Source organism: Rhinolophus hipposideros, assembly GCF_964194185.1.
Source record: "Rhinolophus hipposideros genome assembly, chromosome: 15".
Classification (NCBI taxonomy): Eukaryota; Metazoa; Chordata; class Mammalia; order Chiroptera; family Rhinolophidae; genus Rhinolophus; species Rhinolophus hipposideros.
Window position 1 is genome coordinate 5245527 of NC_138061.1, and position 17072 is coordinate 5262598.

At 43.8% G+C, this 17072-nt stretch overlaps 2 protein-coding genes across 2 annotated transcripts in view; one reads left to right on the plus strand and one right to left on the minus strand.

The window, feature by feature from the left end:
* FANK1 (fibronectin type III and ankyrin repeat domains 1) overlaps positions 1 to 7721 on the minus strand; it is a 71482-nt gene extending 63761 nt beyond the window's left edge. The window contains exon 1 of the mRNA XM_081074234.1: positions 7639 to 7721. Within this exon, the coding sequence (XP_080930360.1) occupies positions 7639 to 7651 (13 nt within the window). The 5' untranslated portion in view covers positions 7652 to 7721. The remainder of the gene's footprint in view (positions 1 to 7638) is intronic.
* Positions 7722 to 7763: 42 nt separating this feature from the next.
* The window catches only part of DHX32 (DEAH-box helicase 32 (putative)), a 39755-nt gene continuing 30446 nt past the window's right edge, over positions 7764 to 17072 (plus strand). Inside the window, exon 1 of the mRNA XM_081074231.1 lies at positions 7764 to 8107. The gene's annotated coding sequence lies outside the window, so the exon portion shown is untranslated. The remainder of the gene's footprint in view (positions 8108 to 17072) is intronic.

Genomic DNA, 17072 nt, shown 5'->3' on the forward strand with positions numbered 1-17072 from the left:
CCTACACCAAATGAACCAAAAGAGAGCAGAGATTGGGCTCCTCTGGAGAAAGTATTCCATTAGTTATCTTTGACCTTATTTTATTTTTCTTATCCTAGATCACTCACAGTGGTTCTGCTTTTCTGATTAACCCGATACAAATATTAATAAAGAAGTGGGACCCAGAGAACAGAACATTTGGGATGAGTTTTCTGAATTGGTACTCGGTTATCGGGATTGTTTTTCCAACATGGTTAAATCTGAATACACAAATGGCCCCCAGTGGTCTATGTGTACAGTGGTTTCTAAAAAGTTACTTAAAATATAAACCAGATACCTATAATCAAATCCCGTACAAGGCTAGGCTCAGGATAACCAAGCAACGGCTATTTTAGACCTCCGTAGTGAAAGTAATTAGCATAATAGGGTTAGCTGGTTTCTTACAAGGGACCTTCAAGAAAGAAAACAACGGGTAGCTCATGGCTTTGCCCAGCTTTATCAAGATACAATTGACACATAGCGTTGTGTAAGTTTAAGGTGTGCAACTGATGATTTGATACACTTACATATTTTGAAATGATTACCATGATAGGTTGGTAACATCACCTCACATAATTACCTTGTGTGTTTGTGGTGAGAACACTGAAGATTTACTTTCTCAGCAACTTTCCAAAATACAACACAGTATTGTTAACTAGTCACCACGTACACTGGTCCCCAGAATTTACTCCTCTTCTAACGAGAAGTTTGTACCCTTCGACGGACATCTCCCCCTTTTCCCCACCCCAGCCCCTAGCAACCGCCTGTCCACCCTCTGTTTCTATGAGTTTGGTTTGCTTGGATTCCACACTGAGACAGATCACACAGTACGTCAGTCTTTCTCTGACTTATGTCCCTTAGCATAATGTCCTCAAGGTCCATCCATGTTGCAATGGCAGGATTTCTTTTCTCCTGGCTGAGTAATATTCCATTGTGTTTACATCACGTCATTTGTATCCCTTCATCCACAGACAGACACGCAGGTTGTTTCCGTATCTTGGCTGTTGTGAATCGTGCTGCGGTGAACATGGAGGAGCGGCTATCTCTTCCACGCCCTACTTTCATTTTCTTTAGCTGTATAGCCAGCGGTGGGATTGCTGGATCGCTTGGTCATTCTATCTTTAAGTTCTTGAGGAAACGCCATACTGTTTTCCACAGTGGCTAAACCAATTTACAGTTTCCTTTTCTCCACATGCTCACCAACAGCTATCTCTTGTCTTTTGACAACAGCCATACTAACAGGTGTGAGCTGACGTCTCATGGAGGTTTTGATTTGCATTTTTCTGATGATCGGTGATGTTCAGCACCTTTTCATGTACCTGCTGGCCATTTGTACATCTCCTTTGGGAAAAGGTCTATTCAGATCCTTGGTCCACTTTTTACTTGGATTATTTGGGTTTTTGCTATTGAATTATATGAGTTTCTTGTATGTTTTGGATAGTAACCCTTTGTCAGATAAATATTTTCTCCCATTCTATACGTTGCCTTTTCATTTTGCTGATTGTTTCTTTTTGCGGCACAGAAAGAAGCTTTTTAGGTTGGTGTGGTCCCACTTGTTGATATTTGCTTTTGTTGCTTATGCTTTCAGCACCATATCCAAAAATCATTGCCAAGACCAGAGTCATGGAGTTTTCCCTGTTTTTGTCTAGGAGTTTTACAGTTTGGGGGCTTACATTTAAGCCCTCCATCCATTTTATGGACAAAGAAAGGGGGTACTGTAAGAAATCGTAAATTCCTAACTGGGCAGGTTGCAGTGGGTAGTCATGCCCCAGGCATATAACTTCTGTGGGAAAAGGTTTCTAAGCCAGCCCTGTTAGCCCTGTTCTTGGTTAGCACACCTTTGAGATGCCAGAAGGAATACCCCTCGAAGGTATAACCACCCTTAAGGCAGCACATAATCTTGGAATCCAATCCCCGCCTTGCCTTCTCCCACCTTCATGCAATCTTCCTTAGTTCCCTCCTGCATTTCAAATGCATAGAAGCTGCACAATTGTTATTCTCCACAGCATTGGAGACCTTGCTCCTTGGCGTATGTCATCAGTTTGGCTCAAATAAACTCTTAAGGAAAATCCTCTACAGGTTTGGACATTTTTTACGTCAACAATTTTAAGTTAACTTCTAATGGGAGAGTTAGACATATAGATATATATTCATTACAACATATCATAACAATAAGTGTTAATAACATTCAGACACAATAAGTCCTTTTGGCTGGGCTAATAATTATATAGACATGAAACAGATTAACAAGAGAAAATAGCCAAAATTACCTACATACGTATGAGACCCCCACCCATGAGTCAGAGACCCCATATACATAAGAGGGTCAGAGACAGGAAGAGAAAATGAGGTACGTATGATATTCTGAGCTAAGGACGAGGTAAGGTGTCCTGGGCTTCAGAGGGGAGGGTCACTGCAGGATGATAAGAAGAGCAGATGTTTAGTAATTAGATGTTTGCCTGCCCTATAGATAGGTCTTAAAAAGTTATCTCCGGTGGTAACTCTTATTCTGAGCAAGGCCCTTAATTTAAATTCTTTAAGGGGGACATAAAAGTTTCTTGTGAGCCTGCAGGGTCTCGATTGCCTTCAGCTCGAAATACTCCACATGCCAAAGTGGCACATTTTGGGAGGCCTGTCCTGAGCCCCTTAGAGTACAGTACCCAGGAGGGAGAAATTAACTCGGATTTAGGTTGGCGAAGGGTAAACATAACACAGCAAAGTTTCTAAGAGATAATGATGTCCAAGGGACGTTTGTAGGACAGACAGATGAATGGGCAGTGAGCACACTCCAGACAGAGACAAAGGCAGTGGGAAAGTGTGAGAATGAGAGGACCTTCCCAGGAAGACAGGGCCAGCGTGGAAGGGGGCAGGGCACAACTAAAGGAACTGGCACCTGGGGCCTAAGAGAAAGGAATGCCTCCCAGGAGAGAAACGTCCCCCGTAATGCAGGCAGCAGGGGCTGGAAGACAAGCATCTCCGTTTTGCCTGGCTGGCCCCCCTGCCCTGCAGTATGGAAATGCACAGAACATGAGGTGAGTTGTTTACTTGTTAATGATGGGTACTTCCTTCTGTACTGAATGAGTCATTCGGGCCATTGCTGGATGCTGCTGGTGTGCATAAACCCCTCCTGTAATCGGGTTGGCTCCTTCAGTTCTGGGAGTGGCCGGCCAGGTCCCCCAGGTAGGCAAGTTGTTGCAGTGCTTCCTTTTCCGGTCACAAGAAGGTAAAATCCCAGTCATCAGGAATAGACCTGGTCTGGGAGGGGAGCCGCTGGGGTGAACGTGAGCTTCCGGGGAGACACAGCTACAAGCGTCAGGTCGGCTGTCCCTTCCTGTGGCTGGCTGGGCATGCAGAGATCAGGACTGCAGATTTTAGTGTTTTGATGGGGACTGTACACTGCAACTATTTAAAAGGTATTGCCTTGGAATTGCTTTTTTTTTTTTAAGTTTTAAATTTGATTTATGTAAGTATTTATTTCTTAATGATAATTTTTGAATTATAACCTAATTGATAGAATTAATATTCTTTAGGGGCTAAGACTACTTGAGAAAAATTGTTACACAGACTTTTAAAAACATCCCTGGGTTTAAGTAATTTCTTACTCTTTGTACCCCATAGCAATGTACACATTTGGTCGGGTCTATGATCTGGCAATACTCTGCCCCCCCCCCCAAATAAGATTACTTGCCTATTTCCTTTATTTTCTGGGATAGAATGAGATTCTTAAAACGTCTCACTTAGGCTCGTACACAGATTGCCATGTGTGTAATCGACCTGACATCTACAAGCGTCTGATTTAAACGAGCTTTACCTGAAGCCTACTCTGTAAGAGGCACTGCCTTCACATGTCGCTGCCACACAGCCCCTTCAGTTGCAGAGCAAAATGGCTCCTTTCCTTAAGCACACCACAATACCCTTAAGGAAATCAAATTAGATGAGGCATCCAGCTGTTAACAGCGGTGCCATCGGTTCAATAAATGCTTGTTCGGGGCTTACCCCACGTCAGGCACTGGGAACAGCATGGTAGACGGGGCAGACAGGACCCTCTTCCCCCACCTTACAGCCCAGTGGAGGGAACAGATTCTGTTAACTACCAAAAGAATCACAAGTTGTGATTATGGCTAGGAAGAGAAACAAGGAGAGACAGGAAGAACCCCCGCAAGAGGAATGACCTATGGTAGGAGTCCAGGAAGGACGCAGTGAGGAGGTGACACTGAAGCTAAGACCATAGGACACTGAGTCAGGCCCGCCAGCGCTGGAGGGAAAGTATGTCTGGCAGAGGGAAAAACTTGTACCGTCCTGAATGAGCTTGATATGTTTAAGGGACTAACAGACAGATGTGCCCAAGGCATAACAACATCTCCAAGATCACACGGGATGTGTCTGGAGAGGCAGCTCGACCAGAACGACTCTGGAGCACTTTGGGCAGGAGAGAGACCTGACCTGATGTGTATTTTGATGAGGTCACTCTCTGGCTTCTATGTGGAGCGCAGGTGGGGGCAGGAGGAAACGCAGAATAGAGCTTCTAATCGTGTTTTATGTAAGACACTGGCTTGGAGTACCAGTGACTACAGTAGGTGTATTTGAAGGTGCAATAAACAGGCGTACTGGTGGGTGGAGTGGGTGGGACAGGTGGGGAGTGAAAGAGCAAAGGATGACTCAGATTTCTGACTGGATAATTGGGAAGATGGCAAAATCCTTCTCTAAGATGGGGAAGACCAGTGGAAAAGCAGGTTTGGGAAAAGAACTTTTCACTCCTTACGTGTATGCCTCAGTCTCTTAGTCATAGCAACACCTTAGATTTCAGCTTAGTATTTCTATTAAAAGGGAGGTGTATTATCAGGAAACTGCTGGGTGACCTAACTTAGGCCCCTATTTTTTTTATAAAGGGTTTATGCACATTTTTTTATTCAGATTGTGTTTGCCTGGAGGGATTGGGTGGGCTAAAGAAAAAGAAGATCACGGGGCGGGACGGCTAAAGACCCCCAAAGCTACCTCTTGGTATTGTCACTCACCAAGAAATTAGGGAAGAGAAATAGTACTATTGAACTTCAATATTTTTTTTAAACAAGGAATTCGATATACATTGTCCGTGTTATTTCATGCATGGGTGATCTTTCCAACAGTGTAGCTAGTTCTGTAAGAAAATAATTAAAGATGTAAATGTGTAAGAGCTAAAACCACTCCAAACAGTGCAAGGTTGTGAACTTATTTAATTTGCCCTTTCCCTGAGGAGTCATTTCTTGGATCACTGACTTATTACTCTATAAAACAGTGGTAACCCCTGTCATCCTCAGCCTATTGCCAGAGTAGGATCCAGCTGTGGGGTTTGGAGAGTTTATGTTGATTGGGTTTTAATGACTCAGTTAATAAAGGTCATTCCTAAAAGTAACAGAAAACTAAGTGTGTGGAAACAGAATGGGTAAAGCTGTCTTGGGGGTTATTTCTAGTAGTTCCTTGGTGTTGTCTTTAGATATATGTTTAATCCTTCAAAACAATTAAGAAGGATCCTCCCTTTTACTCAATTTACTGATGCCATATTCAACTACATTGTAAAATGCTATTTAAAACCCCTCAATAACAAAAGGTAGCACATAAATCCCAAGCTTAAAATGTTAGATAATATTGGTATAATATATTCTTAATATAATATTGATAACAGTATAATTGTAGTTACATATATCTAATACTGGGTAACATATCGAGTGTTCTCACTATCTTTGAGACAATGAAATAATTTGAATCTCAGGTAAAATCTGGTTGGACATGAATTCTAACGTTAAAAGGGACCTTAAAAAGCATTTACTCTTGTCCTTTAAATAGTTAATAACAGCAAATGATTTAGTAACTATTTATCCAAAATGGTGATTATTAGACTGTGAAAGAATTTCCTAAAGTAAATGGTGATTATTTGAATTATTTAACCAGTGAGATGAGAGATAAATGTGTAATTTATATGTGTAATAAATGCCTTAGTTTTACAAAATCTCCATGATCTGGCTCCTGTGGGCTCTTCCAGCGTTCTCTCCCTCTCTCTCTCTCTCTCTCTCCCTCTCTCTCTCTCTCTCTCTCTCTCTCTCTCTCTCTCTCTCTCTCGTTCTCTCTCTCTCTCTCTCTCTCTTTCAACGCCCCTCTGCCCCAGTCTTCTTAGCTTCAGCTTTATTACTAATCTTTCTACTCTGAGCCTCAAACGCACACTGCCAGCTCAGGTCTCAGGACCTCTGCCTGGAATTCCTTTCTGGGTCATTCTACAGGCCTAGTATTACTTCCGGCCGGAAGCCATCTGGCCATCTCCTGTCCCCCAGTCTCAGATCCTAGGGGGGGCTTCAGTAGTTCCTGGGTAAGAGTAGTTTTCCTGGGCTGGCCCAAATTAACACTGCCACATTCACTGGTCAATCCCCAAGCCCTGGAACAATGTCTGGAACATAATAGATGCTGGGAATGAGTGATTGCAAAAAGACAGTGAGCGCTGAAGGATTTGAAATTTATAGTTCACACATTTAAACAATAACATAAACCTGAAGAAATAAAGTTGCTGTTTTTAAAAAATATACAGTTCACTTCCATTCATTTCTTCTCTAAATAGAGAACATGCACAGCCTGGCATCCGTTTGAGACAAAATTTTTAGTATTGTGGTCGGTTAATTCTGTCAATAGGTGAGATAAAATGTAGACTCTGGAGAGAACACATGCAAATGGCAGGACACTGTAGCAAACCAACTCAGCCACGTATAATTCACAACCTGTAAGCTTTCTCCTCCGCAAATGAGTTAAAGTCTTTAAAATATTCTTGTTGGAAACGAACAGCCTTTTAAAAACAGCCAGCATTTCTCCCAGAGAATGCATTTGGTCTGAGTTCTTCCATTTCTGAAATTATGCAAGGCAGGACTTGGTTTTGCATAAAGATTTAAGATCTTGTAGGTCTCCATGGAAAACAGTTATTTTTAGGAGCAAAAGGGGCAATAAAACATTAACTTGGGAAAGAAGGGCCGAGCACTATGTCGCTAGAGAAATTTGAAAACAAGATAGAACTCGTGTTAGACCTGCTAACTCCAGAATGCATACCTTTTGCCAAACAAGGTGGGAAACAGAAAAAAGAAATTGTAAAAAAAAAGTGTTTTCGTGTCCTACCTCGTAGAACCTCTAGCAGTGAATCAAATACGCTTGGAAAAATCTCCTTTGTCCCTCTCTCTCTGTTTTAAATCGAAGACGGTCGGGGGAGAGGACGGGGTCTCTAGTGGACACGAGACCCAGCCTCGCTGCTCGTGCAAGTGCTTACATTTTAGACGCAGGATGAGAACTTACAGTGAGTGAACAATGTATCTAACACAACGACAACGACAGGGATGGGCGGCGCTGCTCAGTGGCATTTCCGGCAGCGCAGCCTGGGGGCGCTGCACCCCCCCCCCCCGGCCACACCTCCGCGCGCCCGCGGCCCGCGTGCTCCCAGCGCCACCGTCCGCGCTCGCGGCCCGACCCGTCACTCTCGGCAGGACGGGGCCCCTCCGCCCCCCAGGACAGGAAAGCGCGGGGGGGGCCGCAGTTTCGGGTCCAGGGCGTGAGCGCGGCCGCCCGGGTCGGGAGCCCCCCCGCCCCCCCCGCCGCCCGCCCGGCCCTTACTCGGCAGCTCCATGCGCAGCGGCTCCCGGGCCGCGGCCTCAGCCCCGCGCCGCCTCCGCGCCTCCCAACGCCTCTCCCGCGGGCCGGCGTCGCTCGGGTTGTCCTGACAACCGGGGCGGGGAGGCGGGGCTAGGAGGACGGCGACCCGGAGGGACCAGACGCCGCGAGGAAGCGGCGAGCGCGAGGGCCCGCGCGTCGCCGGGGGACCCAGTGAGGGTGGCGGCCGGGTCGCTGGCTGAAGACTGTGCCCCGGAGGCCCGATCCCGGGGCCGCGCCTCCCGGTGGCGCTGGTGCTCCCGGTGCAGCCTGTGCCCCGGCCTTCGGGGCGGGCGGGGACCTGCGGGCCCCCCGTCGCCGTCCGAGGCGTCCATCGGTCCGTCTGTCGTGTGTCCAGCGAGCTCGGCCTGCACGGCGGGGAAGGGCGGCGGGCCTGAGCCTCCCTCCCCGGACTCGGGAGCCGCCGCTGCAGGTAAAGGCCCGGCCCGGGGGCCGGAGGGCCGGGGGGGGGCGGCCCTGGCCACCTGTTGCGGCCCCCCGCAGCCCCGCGGCCCGGTACCGCCCGTCGGCCCGGACCACCCGCCCCGGCTCCGAGGTGCTCCCGGCGGGGGCGGCCTCCCCGCCGCTGCCTCCCGAGCCCGCGTCCGAGCCGGAGGAGCGAACCCCCGCGCACCCGCCTCCGAGCGGGGCTCCCCCGGCGGCCGGGGCCTGGCAGGGGGTCACCGGGCCCCAGGGACGGGGAGCACCGAGCAAATCGCAGCCTCTTCTGCCGCCAGCCCTGGGCCAGATGTGTCTCCTGAATCATGGAAGCCGGGAGAATTCCTTTGCCTGGCATTGCACTGTCATCCCCAAGTGTCACGTTTCAGGCCGTGGGCCCGGGTCGGAGCTCGCCGGTCGGGTTAGGTTTTTTGTGTCTGTTTTGTTTCAATCCTCGGGGTTCTCCGTTGAGGGACGGAATCTGCCCGTATGTTTTCTACCAAAACTTTGTGGGGCTGTTTAACAAATGTAGCATTATCCTACGCCATGGTCTTCCGTAATATTGGTTTTTAAAACAATGTTGCAGGTCGTGCTTTGAGGAAGCTGTGAGGATCGCAAGGGATTTTTATCTGGTAGGTGGTAAAAACATCAAACAATCAGGAGTGTCATAGGCTAAGCAAAAAGGAACCCTAAGGAGGAGAGAAACGTGGAGGAGAGAGAAGGAAACAGTTGAGGATGAAAGTGCAGATGGGAGGGCAAGTTCACGACTGACTTGGTTGCTCCCATCTGGAGATTGTGTTCTCTGACAATTCCTGCCGCTGTGCTAGGCAGTGCTTAAAGGAAATGGAAAGAAGAACCCTTTTTGGGTCATGTACCTGATAACTCATTCTTTTGCACTAGACAGATTTCCACTCTGTAGATGACAAAAGGACACCAAAAACAATTACTTTTCTCAGAGAATCATTCAGACGTTGATTGAACCTGAGAAGCACATAGTCTATGTTGGAAACTGACATTTATTATATTCCACCAAATTGGGCCTTCCCCTCTCAGAGTATGAATTTTTCAGATTAATTGTCAAAGCAAGAAGCTTCATGTGTGGGTCTTGACAAGCAGTGTCAACATATACAGAACCCATAATTCCTAAGCTAAAATATTAAAATGATAAATTCAGTTTGGAAAGGAAACACTTCATGGTACCTTAACCAACTGTTCCTGAAATGTATAGACCGGATGAATTTTTAGAGAGAAAGCCTCTAACATCAAGAGTATTTCTGTAGTACCTTTTCAAACTCTGGTATTCATATCATTAGCAAAATCATGAATTGGTCTTCTCATCCAAGAAACAGAGTGATGCTCATTAGTAGTATTAAAAACGACAAGATAGTGATGAAAACCTGGCATTCACACAAAAAGAGGTGGGGTTTCACTTTCCCAAACTGAAAAGGATTAGACATTTGCATTTAAAAATAAGACAAAGAAAGAAACAACATTGCAGAACTCCATGCTAAAGTAACAAGGACTCAAAAAATTGGTAGTTGCCAGCAGATTTTAAGGTTGGAAAAGTGGAGCTATGTGTTAATGAAGTACTTTATGGTGGTATGAAGGAATGATTTTATCAGTAGCTATGAAATTGACATTGAGGAAGTATTGCATTGAAATTTTAGGTAATAGATACCTTTGGCAATTGTGAAAAGAAACATTTGATTTTAGGGGATAGTGTATGCATGGAAGAAACGACTGGTTGGGAGGTGGAAATGGGGGACGGAAAGGCACTCCTGTCTGAAGCAGGGGCAATAAATATGCAGTTTCTTTCTCCCTATGGCACCCAGTACAATGTAGTACTTGTTTAAATGTCTGTTGAATGAAGAGCTTTAGAGAAGAGCTTTAGAGAAATTGCTTTAGATAAAGGGATATGCTTTTTTATTGGAGGAAGTATCCTGAGGTTAGAAAGTTGCTAAAAGCATAGGGGATGAGATGAATGGTAGAGGCACTGGTTTTCTCTTTTGCTACCATTGTGTTTTCTATTTCTTTTTCACTGGCAGGCTCAGGATGTTATTGGTTATCAAGTGAAAAACCAAGTCTTGACTTCTAAAAAAGTTCCCAAGGTCATTACTGGATAGAATAGTTACATTATTGCTTACTTCGCTGATGCTTCACTAAATGTCACCAACCACAGCACTGTCACCAGGGAATAACAAGGTAGCAATGGAGAGACACATACAGCCTTTCTTTTTCTAATTTAAATCTCTTGACCATGTTACAATTCGAAGTGTTAAAAATAACTCTAGTAGGAAGTTAATATTATTTAATGCAAGTTGGATAATTAATAGAAAAAGCAAATGAATGTGTTCTTTCTGTTTTCTAACCTCAGTATCACATGTTGGAGGAAATTTTCATTTTTGGTTTTGGACTTTGGGGTTTTGTTTTACCAGAGTGAGGATACTTTTTTCTCTTTTTCTGTTACTTTCTGAAACTCCTAAGGAGTTGAGTCCAATGTTGAAAGCCATTAAATGTTCATTTTTGCTGTGTTTCCTTTTTGTTCTCCAGACCTGTCATAGTTTGCACTCAAATTGTTGGATTCAAGGAATGCCTGTGTACCAGGCCTTTTACTCGTTCATGCACTAATTGGGCTGTAGGACCCTGCTGCCCACCACCCTTTCTGGAAAGTCTTCCAGAATTAGGCTCATGCCCACTGGCGTGCACTTGTCTCTCCTCCTGAGGGCACACTTTGGTCCTTAGTCTACTACTAAACTTTCTTGTAGAGTTTCTCTCATTTTTTGTGTTTGGGTCTTGTGCTTCTGCTTAAACATTTTAGGAGCTAAGCCCATGATTTAGGTTTGTTCTATATTCCTTTTAGTTGCTCGTGAGTTTTCAGTATATACCTGATAATTTAAGTAGGATAATAACAGAAAGAGGACAAGCCTTTGGTCAGGGATGATGGAATTACTTTCTAGCTCTGCCACCTTGGGAAAGTCAGAAGCTATTTATTGTTTCCTCACTGGTAACTGGGGATAAGAAAACTTGCAGCAGTTGTCTAATAGTCGAGTTGTGAGAGTCAAAATAAATGAAAAGTGATTAGAGATATGAATAAAAATGTGTTGTTTGTTGTAAAGAAGTTAAATGTAAAGTGTTGTGATTGATTCAGGCATACAGCATATCTTGACTGAGCAGCTGTTAGGTGCTTCCTGGGTCCTGGGGTTGCTATTCGGGGGAATAGGAAATGACCAGGTGGACTAAGTGTGAGGGCAAGAGGGCTTCCTAGGCAGAGGGGCAGCCCAGGCAAAGGCACGACGGGTGAGAACAGCTCTTCCTAGCAGTTCACTGAGGCTGGAGCAGAGAGAACTTAGGTTCAGCTTTTATTGGATCTCACCCATTTGCTCAGATACCTATCGTGATTCCCCGAAAATAAGACCTAGCTGGACAATCAGCGCTAATGTGGCTTTTGGAGCGAAAATTAATATAAGACCCGGTCTTATTTTACTATAATATCAGACCAGGTCTTATATTCATTTTTGCTCCAAAAGACGCATTAGAGCTGATTGTCCAGGTAGGTCTTATTTTCAGGGAAACAGGGTAGCTAGACTGCATAAATAAGCCAAATTAATATTTTACCACACTTCATTAACTCTGCTTTTACTCAGATGTTAATTTTTAGAATATTATTCAGTAAAGAGAAATAATCAGAGCACTGAGTGTGGCCCAGTCATTCGAAACTCTAGCAAAACCCTTGATTTATAAATTTTTATGTGGGGAGTGGTAAATCATTATGATACATAGCATTTATTGAGCTTGCAACGTCTTTCTATATAAGTCTAAAACTTTTTAATTACCTGTAGAATGTAGGATTCTTTTAAAAAATTAGTTGGTTAGTCAAGCTGTATTTGGTATGAACCAATATTGACTTAAAAGTGAATTTTTTTATTTGAGTGCGTTTTTAAAAGCCCATTAATTTGATTTACTTTAAAAAAAAGTCAACTTGTTAGAGATCTAGAAATAAGATTTTAAAAATAAATTCTGAATTTTCACCTTAGCTGTTCAAGAAAGGTTTTAAGTAGATATTAGAAACCAAATAAGGTGTTTTTGGGAGCTCTGAGCCAATTAAAACAAAGTCAAAAAAAAAGGTCACTTTGTAGAAGTGAAAAGTCTCAGTAATGATAAGTCCATCGTTTCAATTAAAGTACGTATACCATGCCTGGGAGATCAAGTTTACATGTTAAGTATTTGACCAGCTCCATGTAGGTGATTACAACCACCTTTTCAAAGTGTTTCCATGTTTTTCCTTCCATACAAGAACCACACGTTAGCTGTTGCATGGTATTTCTTCCAGACCACCGTTCCTGACTTGTTTCTTCGGCCCACAGTGTTGTGACACGAGCTCGCTGGTGTAGGCAGGACTCGGCCTAGGGTGTGGTTGAGCGTACACTGTGCCCTCGGGGTGAAGCTGAGAACAGAGCGCCGGACTTGGAGCACCTGCTCTGCCCCTGCTCAGCTGCTAGACGCTGGGTGAGCCAACGAAACCGCTGAAGGCTGAAAGGCCCTCCTTTGAAAAACGGAAATAATAAAGTAAAGCCTCATGGGGTCCTTAAAACTTTAAGGAGGTGATCCACGTAAAGTGCTTACGTACTGCTAGCGTCTGGCATGTCGTGAGCACTCTGGAAAGGCTCCATGGTAGAATTTCCATTATCGTTGCTGTTCTCATTCCTGTTAACCCAGCATGACTAGTGGTGTAGACGCACGCTTCTCTGAGAGGGGTCTGCAGACCTGCACCAACGCACACACGGGCTGTTCCTGGTTTGCAGTGAGATAAGGCACTTGTGCCAGAATGGAAATAGACTATGGCACCAATCATTGTTTAGGTCAGCTGATGTTTTTTACAGCAAGGCTTCTGCAATGAAGGAAGCAGTGAGTGCACTTACGTTCGTGTGCAAGCTCCTCATCTTGCCACAAACAAGTACTTGGAATAGAGTTGGCATGGAGTATTGGACCAATGATCCCGTTCTCAAAAAAATAATAGCCCTTTATCCTGAACACAGTTATCATTCACTTGAAATGCTTCATTAACCTTCTCTCTGCTATGTTTAATAGTTCAGCAAATATTTACTGACCACACCGTCTGTGCACAGCCCCATATCTCATTTGGTAGAAGTTGCAAAGATGGCTCTGAAAGGGGATCTTGACTTGAGGAAGTCTACCGTAAGCCTGGAGGGAGAAGACAAAAAGGGAAAATCTGAGTGAATGTGTCGAGTACCGGAAGTGAGGGTCGGACAGCTTGATTCCACAGCTTCCGTGTAGAGAGATGTCTCCTTTTGCTAAGCTGCTCCCAAAAAGGAAAGAATTAATACCTTTTTTCCCAGCATCTGTACTGTCATGATGGAGATCAGAGTTGGCTTTATCAAGGTAGTGTTTCTCCTGGGAGATTCAGAAATCTGCGACACTAGGGGATACCTGAGGTTTTAGATAAAATGACAAAAATACAACTTTTAAAAATTAGCATTATAGAAGTTTCATCCTTAGGTGTTTTTTTTTTTTAAATTACTGATTCTTTATTTGATCCTGTCTGCAGACATTTGAATAATAAATAATGTATTGCAGTGCAGAATATGAAGAGACATTAAATAGATACTAAAACATTTGTAAAGTTTCAAGAAAAATTCGCACTGATTCTTCAAGAAAAAAATGCATTAGTCAAATAGATGGTGTCAAAACAAATTTGGGAGTCATATAAAAAGAATAATTTTTTAAAATACAAGGTTGTGTGTGTGTGTCCCATTCCCCCCTCCCCAACGCTTTTCCTAAAGAATAGAGATGGAAAAGGATTGGCTGTGAATCAGAGCATAGAACAGACTATCTTCATAGACATAGGGGGAAATAATTTAAAATGCTCAAGACAAGAAATGTTAGTTTTTCATATTTCTTAGGCTTTTTTTGTACAGAAATGATTCATTGGTTTCACGTACTGCCCTACTTGGCAAGCCTGCTCGTAAGCCCTGTCTGCTCCATTCTTCCATTTGCCTTAAACTGTCATCAGCTCTCCTAGACCTTGCTCTCACTAATGACTTTAGAAAATTGAGGGTGGGTGTTGGAAAGATTATAGATAATATTTTAAAATAGAGTAACATATCAAATTTAAGAGAAGAATTGTTAAGAAAATAAAGAGTAAAAAATAAAAAATTTGATCAAGAAATGCCTGGGTGAGTTCAACCCGGGGCACTTACAATGTAATACAGTCTCTTTACCAGGGTCCATCAAGTCCTCTGTGACCTGGCCCCTGTCTCATCTGTGAGTGCAGCTTGTACCCGAGTCTCTCTACCTACGATGTACCAGCTACATTTCCCTTCTTCTAGTTACTGGGCTGTCCGACTAAGAGTCTTTGCGTGTCTGTTTCCAATCGCAGCGTCAGCCTCAGCTGGACTGTCAGCTCCTCGAGGACAGGAACCGACCTTCATGTTCAAACTGTGTCAGCAGCATGTTCACATGCAGACACTTCGTATGCACTCAAGTCTTGGTTGAAAAGTAAATATTGGAGGATCAGAAAATATTGGCATCTAGGATGAGAAAAGTTGAGGGCAGAGAAAACCTATTAGATTATGAGTAACACCTATAATAAAACACAGACACTAGCCTTAGAAGCATAAAATCCCTAACGAACAGAAAATGATTCATTCATTATCTGATCAGCCTCTAATTGCTAACTGAGCGTCCTGTATTTGGGTTTAGACTATAAAAATTACCAAAGAGGTTAGAGCTCAAATCGCAGTCTAGGTAGAGAGACTGAAAAATGGAGAAAGAGAGTAAGTAGTACAGAGGGTTCAGTAGTTTTCCATCTGGAAGGATGTTGTTCCCCAATGTTGGTTCTTTACATGCGGCCCAAAGATGAGGGGTGTCCCGGAGCACCCATGATGCATGCCGGCCCCTGACTCTGCAGCTCTGTTCTTTTCTACACTGTAACTTCTGAAGGGATCGAGTGTGACGTGGGTACTGTGCCCGGAGGAAAGCAGGCTCTGAGGCAGCAGTCTGGCCTTTGACCCCGGACACTTGGGGGAAATCTAAGAACATCATTATTTTATAGGAACTGATGATGAGCCTGAGCCATGAAGAAAAATATTGTGAGTGTAGTCGGTTTAAGTAGGTCTCTTCCCAGTGGCCTCTCCACGTGGCTTGGGCATCTCAGAGGATGACAGCTGGTTCCCAGGGGGGTGTTTCAAGCATGTGAGTAACTTGGAAATGGTTCAGCATCACTTTACTGCATTCTTTTGGTCTTTGCGAGTCACAGGGCCAGCTGAGACTCAAGGGGAGAGGAATAGATGTCCCGGTTCCGTGGGAGCAGTGACGAGGACTCTGTGGCCCTTTCCGGTTCCCCCATAACATTGATGTGGGTGGTACATTGTGTGTGTTATGTTACAAAGGGACCAGGCGAGCCTTGGATCTCTAGAAAGATGACTAAGAAAAATGAACTGTTCCCCGAGGGTTCAAAATAGTCAATACGTTATAGATTTTACTTTAATGACAAGATTATTACACTTTTAGGGAGCATTATAAAATTAGTAGAAACATTGCAAAGGCGTATAATTGGTAAAAATAAGAGCTATGCTGTCTTTGTTTAAAGGCAAAGCAGTTCAGAAATAGTACCTAAGGATAATAGCAATTTAATTTGCATGTAGGATGAGAATCTCTGTAAAGGATTCGTTCTCATCAGAACAAAATAAAAATGTAAAACTAAATGTTAACTTCTCTTAAGCAGGATTTTCTGATTTTTGCATACCTTTTCAAAGTGAGCTTGTCCAGTGATCTCACATTACTGGGTTCCTTGGAGCTCTTCTGTGGATCCAGTCTCACCTATAGAGGCAATCGAAGAGTTGGGAGGTGAAGCCCTATTACATTGGTGTTATCGACCGTTAAAATTCCATTTTGATTTGGAAACAGTGGCTTTCAAAATGAATTCTGAAGAGTTCTACCTTCGCAGAGCTAAATCATCCTTTCCCCCTCCAGTTATTAATTTCTCCCTTTTCTGGCCAATTTCTGTGTGCGGTTTTAAAAGTCCGGTCCTGCGGTTGTTCCTGCCCTCCAAGTACCCCTGTGTGTGTGTGTCGAGCCCCTAGTTTATTCATTCGAGCCCTGAGGCGGCACTCAGCAAGTGTTTCCCTGGAGACTGGCTGGACCAATGGGCAGCTTTTCCTGTTACTCATAGTTAGCAGCTAGCTAGCTCTTTGAGCCCACTAACCAACCATCCAAAGCAATAGTTACCATAATGGGGTGCCATGAAAAGAGTGACAAAATAGCATCAACTGTATTTTGTGATTTGTTCCTTTTTACTTGAGTTTTTCTGTCTTTTTAGTTTTCACGTGGCTAATATGAAAAGGGGCTTATTTCCAGCAATACTGATTAGATTTTTTTAAAAATCACTAGCGATTGTAAGAGAAAGGACCCTCTTACCTGACATATAGGGAATAAGTTACTGGGGTAAATTTAGCCCTTACTTAGGTAATTTCTCTTCTTTGTTTAAATTAAATGTTGTCTTTTGTTGCCTCTTGAATATGACGTGTTGGGCTCAAGACGCTGGAATCTCAAGAAATAGGCTTGAGATTTCTGTCTTATTAAACAAACCAAAGACCTTATTAGTAAACGCTACCCATAACCTCAGATGGAAAAGAATAATGAATTCACTTCCCTCATTTGACTTTGTAAACTGGCACAAACAAGCAAATGTAAAATGAAGTTTTAAAAAAAAACATTTTTCTTTAAACTAGAGGATTTCTTAATTTCAAAAAGTAACAATAGACACTCTTGTAGCCACTCTTAGGGGAGCAGTCACCAGACATTCCCAGTGTCTCTTTTGTAATGGGATTAGTGGCCGCATGATTGAGCCTGGCAGTCGCACTGCCCCGTAGCTTTCTGTTCACTGTCAGTCCAGGTTCGGGGCCCTGTGACAGAGGTCAGGCAGAGAGCAATGGTCCAGT